General features: G+C 35.9%; 1 protein-coding gene and 1 pseudogene across 1 annotated transcript; both read left to right on the top strand.

Annotated features, from left to right (window-relative positions):
• Positions 1 to 1644: 1644 nt before the first annotated feature.
• Positions 1645 to 2830, top strand: LOC120091433 (annotated as a pseudogene).
• A 596-nt stretch (positions 2831 to 3426) lies between these two features.
• On the top strand, positions 3427 to 4605 carry LOC120091432 (eukaryotic initiation factor 4A-III homolog B-like). Its single transcript, XM_039049454.1, has 3 exons — positions 3427 to 3493; positions 3574 to 3692; positions 4453 to 4605. The coding sequence occupies exons 1-3, from the start codon at positions 3442 to 3444 to the stop codon at positions 4588 to 4590; spliced, it is 309 nt and encodes a 102-aa protein (XP_038905382.1). The 5' UTR covers positions 3427 to 3441; the 3' UTR covers positions 4591 to 4605.
• Positions 4606 to 7209: the final 2604 nt, after the last annotated feature.

The following is a 7209-nucleotide window of genomic DNA, read 5'->3' as shown; positions in this document are numbered from 1 at the left end:
TATGAGATACATCTAGTGGAGGATTGATGTAAATGAGATTTACATTAAGTACCATGGAATAGGAAAAGAACTATGGTTTATATGTTTCATGAGATGAAATATTAAAACTGTAGGTTATAAATATAGTATGATAAGTTGGTTATCATTTATGTTTATAATAATATTAATTATTAGATAATTAATACTTTTTCTTTTAAATAAAGGAAATTATGGTTGCGACGATAGATTCAAACACACTGATTCTATTCACGATAACACCATTGTTAGGAGATGAGGTCAACGACGGAGCCTGTGTTGGAGGAGTTGAGATAAAAGAAGATGGATTTGGAGTGATCATTAGTAGCTCGGGGGAGCGAAGGAGCAATAAGTGAAGCTGGTGGAGAAAGAGTCAAAGTCGAAGCTGATGGTGAAATACTTATGGAAAGAGAGGGAGCCATGTCATATGGAGCCGGAGATGAAGACAAAATCCAAGTCGAATGTGTTGCGCACTATTGTGGAGGAGTCGATTTCAGAGAGGAAAAATGGCGGCAACTTGGTTGGAGAAGAGGTCGGTGTGGTGCTCAGAGTATGACCAATCAATAGTCTTTAGATGTTTTAATTACAGTGTAATTACGAATATTTCTTAATAAGTCAATTGCAATCTCGTTTGTATAAAATTCATTTTTTTTTAATTCGTTTTGTCATTTTTACAAATAAAATGTTGATTTGTTATTTTAACAAATGAAAAGTTAAAATCTATCATTCTTCTGTTAGCTCATACTAAAATTAACTAATTAGATTTTTTTTTTTAAAAAATATCTTTATTTACTATTTAGTATATTTTTTATTATTAAAAATGAATTATATTAGTATATGATTATTTATTCACTAAAATCAATTATTAATTGTAGTTAGGGAGAGTTCAATATTATTAATTACAATTTTTTATTTGAATCAATTAATTTTAATTAAACAACATAAAGAAATATATTGTTAATAAAAAAAAAATACAAAAATTAGTAAGAAGAATCGAACAAAATATGTTAAAAATGAAAATTAATAAGAAATATTAGATAAATATTTTAAAATTATAGATGTTAATAATGAATGATTTTATTAAAATTAATATGGATAAATAATTGTTTTATTATAAAAAAAATAAGTAATCAATTATAATTAATCTAAATAAGTAATTCTTCATTCAAGTAAAATATTTTAATTTTGTGAAAATTAAATACCAAAATAAGATTTAAACTGCACACTTGTTTTTTTTTTCCCAAGACATTTGTGATGTATTAGGATTTTCTTAAGCTGCAAGTTGTGAACGTGCCAGTTAAGCTATACGCTCATGTTTTCAAAAAGATATCATGTCAATTACAGCCCACTTTCCTTAAAGGACTGAGACCAACGGCAGGTTCGAGCCGTAGATTCTAGGGTTTATATGGACGGTTAGGATTCGATTCTCACTATGGAGAATTGGATAGGATTTTAGCCTCTTACATAATGCATTAACTTTTTTTCCCTTTTCTTCCTCGTTTCGCTGTCGATCAAATCATTTATCAGCCCTAATCTGCGGTTTTGTCTCCATCTCCATCTCTTCCTCTCGCCGTCTGTTACTCATCGGGAATTATCCGTTGGTCGAATCCTCAGTCGCGATCTCGGCAAACTACGTCAACGGACATGGCGGCTGCAGCTACAACGAGCGTTGTGCCGCCGAATCGTCGGCGGACGGTTAACGCGCCGGAAGACAAGTTGGAATTCGAGACGACGGAGGGGGTTGAGCCGATCTTGACTTTCGATCAGAGGGCATTAAGGATGACCTTCTCCGTGGAATATATGCATACGGTTTTGAAAAGCCCTCGGCCATTCAGCAGAGAGCCGTGAGGCCGATTATTGAGGGTCGAGATGTTATTGCTCAGGCCAATCTGGAACTGGCAAGACCTCCATGATTGCCCTTACCGTTTGCCAGATGGTTGATACTCCAGCAGAGAGTGAGTCCCGTTTACCCTATCGAATATTCGATCTTTCATATCTCTTTTCCTCTTATTATCTTCTATTTTGGTGTATTTTGTGCAAACTATATGAAAGTTTTGTAGTAACCTAGCTCAGAAAATCAATTGAAAAGGAAAAAATTGGTTAGATGTCAGTCGGTTCTTTCCGCAAGAAGTTGTTATAACCTCTTGTTATCGTTTGGAAATTTCGCTAGGAAGCCAAGGTTTTAAATATGCATTCAGCTCATGGCTCAGGAGATTTTCCAATGTCCATCTGATCTCTTTTGTAATACGATCTCTTAAACTTCAAACTCTTGAGATCATTATGCATCTTAAATCTAATCAGGGTGCAGGCCTTGATCTTGTCCCCTACGAGAGAATTGGCAACTCAGACTGCGAAGGTTATATTGGCAATTGGCGACTACATTAATATACAAGCACACGCATGTATTGGAGGCAAAAGTGTTGGTGAAGATATCAGAAAGCTCGAGTTTGGAGTTCAGGTTGTGTCGGGAACTCCTGGAAGAGTCTGTGACATGATCAAGAGAAGGACATTGCGTACCAGAGCCATTAAGTTATTAGTTCTGGTAAGTTTGGGTGCCCTTCAATCATCTCTCCTGTTAGCAGAACGATTATTGTAGTTAAGTTTTTATGCAATTTTCCATACGTTATCATTTCATTTTCTAATATTTACTGCTTCAGGACGAGTCTGATGAAATGCTGAGCAGAGGGTTTAAAGACCAAATTTATGATGTATATCGATACCTCCCACCAGAACTTCAGGTTCTCCCTTTCTCTCTCCCTTTCGCCCCAATGAGTAAATGATTGTGCCCATAAGAGGCAGAAGATGATAAATAAATGAAATGCACTGTCTCATTGAATTGGTTGCTAAACATGCCTTCTTTAACATGTTTAACAGGAAAAATAATATTTAGTATACATGCTTTTCGTAAATATGATGATAAATTTGTATGTTCAATAATTTTCTTTTTTTCTGCTATAATACATGATGGATTTATTAGTCTTTCATAAAGGAAGAATTGGGACTTCTCAGATTGCTGAGTGACAACAGGACTGTTTTCCTGATTTTTTCATTATTTTTTTTTTTCTTTTGTGGTTTCTATGAAATCTTCGAAGTGGGAGACATATAATCTCGTCCAACTTCATTTTAATTAAGATTTTTGCTTGCATTTGTTTCTTTGATGTGCCATTTTGTAACAGATATGATATTAATAATATATCTCGGTACAAATGGGTTATCTAAATTTTTTTTATGGTATATGTAATTTTTTCACCGTTTACCTGTTTGGTTATGGGAAAACTAGTGACTTTTATCTGTTCCTATGAAGTTTTTCTATTTTTACCTGTTTTTCAAATAATCTAATGAGCTCTCACCTCAATTTTAATTTTAGGTTGTTCTTGATTTCTGCTACCCTTCCACATGAAATCCTGGAGATGACGAAACAAATTTATGACAGATCCTGTGAGGATTCTTGTCAAGCGTGATGAGTTGACTTTAGAGGTTTGTAACATTTTAGTTGCATGTGACTAAATGCCCTCTGGAAATATATCAGTGCCCTGATGCATGCTTTTATATTGACAGGTATTAAGCAATTCTTTGTTGCGGTTGAAAGGGAAGAGTGGAAATTTGATACCTTGTGTGATCTTTTAGACACCTTGACCATCACTCAAGCTGTAATTTTCTGTAACACTAAGCGGAAGGTAATAGTGTTGAAAAATTGTTTTTCAGGTCTCCTTAAAAAGATCTTAAAATCTTATCAGACTCATCCTGAAACAGCAAATATTGTAATGTTGCCCTTTTATACGTGTTTGCCTTTTTACATGATTTTGGTATATTCCAAAATCTAAATGTTTGGAATGTTATTTTATTATTGCTTAACCTTTGTCCCCACTCTTATTTATTGTTTTAGTACAATTTTGTCTGTTAACAGTATGATTATGATTAGAGAAGTCTATTTGAGGAAAGGATAGAGTAGAACTATCTTTTGCGTTTCATTGCTTAAGGTCTAAGGATAATCCCAGAGATCCTCTACTCTCATTACCCTTGGTCATTGTAAATCATAGTGCCCATGTTCTACCAGACGACTAAAATACTTGCTGAGGATCACACCGAAGCTAACTATTAGTTACAATGGGTCCAACACTCACTATCACAACAAATTATTAGACCTATCCCTTGCTCTTTTTCTACTGTGCTTCTAACAACTGAGGGCAATTTTCAGGCGTAGAGTTTCATTGCACTGATTCTTGGATTCCAATATTTGCTGTAAAAATGAAAATATATGCTTATTCATGGGTATAACCCTCCTTTTTCTTTTTCCATACTATCAATGTTCTGTTTTTTTTTTTTCTAAAAAAAGCTTAACTATGCGTACAAAAACAATAATTTTGAACATTTTTATGTGATCTAGGAGCTGCTTGAAATCATGCATTTTGAACATTTTATGTGATCTGCTTCCAGGTTGAATGGTTGACTGAGAAGATGCGAAGTAATAACTTCACAGTTTCACATATGCATGGGGACATGCCTCAAAGGGAAAGAGATGCGATCATGGGGGAGTTTCGATCAGGAACTACCCGTGTCCCTAATTACTACTGATGTTTGGGCACGAGGGCTGATGTTCAGCAGGCAAGTTTCTGGTTCCTTTTTTTTGCCTAGAAATTTTATTCTGGGTCTTTTATTTTGTTGATCTTTGTTGATGTGCCCCTTACAAATTCAAGCAGCTCCTAGTTGTAGTTGTCTCAGTCAATTTCAACTTGGCACTGGATGAGTTAAAGTGAATAAATGACAAGATGTTCTGATCTTGTGGTCCCTTTTCTTATGTTTTTGTCCGTGACTCTTTAGTGTCTCTCTATAATGTACAGTAAAATTATTGTTACCAGAATCACAAGCATCCATTCAATGGTCTTCTAGTTCTCTCTCGCAATGGAGATTGTTCATTGTGATTTTTTCATTCAAGAGGTCCTTTTTGTTCCGGCTCCTTTGAGATAAAGGGCAGTTTATATGGAGGGCGTTTCCACCACCCCCTCTCAGTTCTTTGGGGGCATTTGGATCGAGCAAAATTATAGACTTTTAGAGGTGGAGATATCTATTGAGGAGGACTTTTAATGTGTCTTTATTCTTTTAGGTTGGGGCCATTTTTTGCATAGCTTGTCTCTGTTTTTTTCTTGGGTGGTCCTTTCTGTTTTGTTTTCTTTCATATTTTTCCATGAAAGCGGTGTTTCTCATAGAAAGGTCTTTCTACTTTTGAGCATACCGTTAGTTTTAGTTGATTGCTAGTGTACTTGTGGATTGTACGCATGAGTAAGTTATAGGTTACGAGGGTAGGGTTATCAAATGATTTTGATGAGAAGAATTATTAGATAATTAGGATATTCAAGTTAGTATTTGTATAGGCATTAATTTAGATTAATTAGTTAATCGTCGTATTTTTTTTTGTAAGGCTATAAATAGCCATTCTTTGGTTGTAATAGCAATGCTTTTTGAAAATTGTTTTGAAATATAAACTTTTGTTCTTTTGAGTGTTATCTCATCTAAGATGAGCTTCCCTGATTTTGGTCTAATCCCTTCGCGTGCTACATCAGATTGGAAGTTGTATAAAATGACCCTGGTGATTTCTTTTATGTTTGGGGAATCATCTCCCACACATCGTTAAAATCTGTGTTTATTTTCCATTCATTACTTATTGCGGCAAAACAAAACAACTTATGTTATTTTGCATTAACCTTTGTCTCAGTATCACTAGTGATCAATTATGACCTTCCAAACAATCGAGAACTTTACATCCACAGGGATTTCCTATTTTGAAAAAGAGTTTTTACAGAAGTTTTCACAAAATTTTGAAAAGAATTTGAGTTTTCTCTCCAGTGAAAAGAAACTCACGAAAGTCGTCAAGTAAATACAAATTTACTAAAGGACGATTGGTCTAGGTAAACGATCGTGCAGGTGCTAGCTAAACGATCATGCAGTGTTTACTAAACGATCGCATAGCTTTACTAGACGATCGTTGGCCTAAGGTAAATGATCGTGTAGAATCGACCGAGCTAAACGATTGCATAGCTTTTGCTAGACAATCACATAGTTTTATCTAAACAATTAGGCATCGACCTATACGATAGGTCTCCAACTTCTCCCACTTGCCCAGTCGTGTACGCGATCGTTGTTTCCTCCGCTCGTCTACCTCACATCAAGTCCGAACAGAGGCCACCCTCTGGATTCTCACACCAAGAATACCAAGGTTTCCTTGTTGGTGGTTTCAGACTCAACTCAACACCGTCGAGGTTTTTTGGAGGCCGTTCGTGGTGCTGCACTAGGCATTCACTGTTGCGAAGGAGATCGTTGAGGACGAGCACGAATTGTTCATGTTGTGTTCGTGCGGTGTTGCGGTCGTATAGATCGAGTGTTTGTGGTTGCTATTGTTCGATCAGAGTGCGCATCGAAATGTGGAGACACTTCTGCCATTGTTAGTATAGTTTTTCCTTTTGTACATTTAATGTTCATGCTGTAATTTTTCTGTACATTGTATAACCACTTGTTTTGAAGTCGACTGTAAATGATTTATTGATTCATGATTGTAATTTGGAATGGTCTTACTTCCGCTGCTCACAAAAATCTTGTTTTCGATTTTCTTCAATTGTATCAGAGCCAGGTTCTCTGATATTCCAAATTACAGATCTGAATCGAACGATTTTTACAGTCGCGGTGGGTTTCTACATTTGTAGTTAACCGTTTTCTGCATTTGTGGATGATTTGATGAATGTTTTGGGTTTAAATTGCCTTTTTGTTAAAGCTTTCGGTATTACAAAGTGTTAATTGTAAAGGCCCCTGCAGATTTAGGCAAAATTAACTTTGCAATCAAGTTTGTAATTCGAAAAGTTCAAGTTCGTCGAGTCATTAATGAGGAAGATTCGGCGCATGGCGATGCAGTTCTCAACGAAGAAGAAGATCAAGCGTTGATCGGATCGTGTAGCCTCAGGTAAACGATTGTAGGGATTTTACTAAGTGATCGTTTTGTGTTTTTTTAGACGATCATGTAGTATTTTCTAATCGATCATTTAGCTAATGCTAAGCGATGGGGTAAATCGTTTACCATATCGCGTGGTGTTGGTTGCACGATCGCGTAGGCGTTGGAGGTAGGCGATCGTAGTGGGAGCATGCGATGCTCGTCGTTTAGTTGAAGGTGCGTGCTAGACGATTGTGTAGTTAGCAAGCTTCATC

This window comes from Benincasa hispida, chromosome 11 (genome assembly GCF_009727055.1).
Source record: "Benincasa hispida cultivar B227 chromosome 11, ASM972705v1, whole genome shotgun sequence".
Taxonomy (NCBI): Eukaryota; Viridiplantae; Streptophyta; class Magnoliopsida; order Cucurbitales; family Cucurbitaceae; genus Benincasa; species Benincasa hispida.
This window is presented reverse-complemented; position numbering and strand designations above follow the sequence as displayed.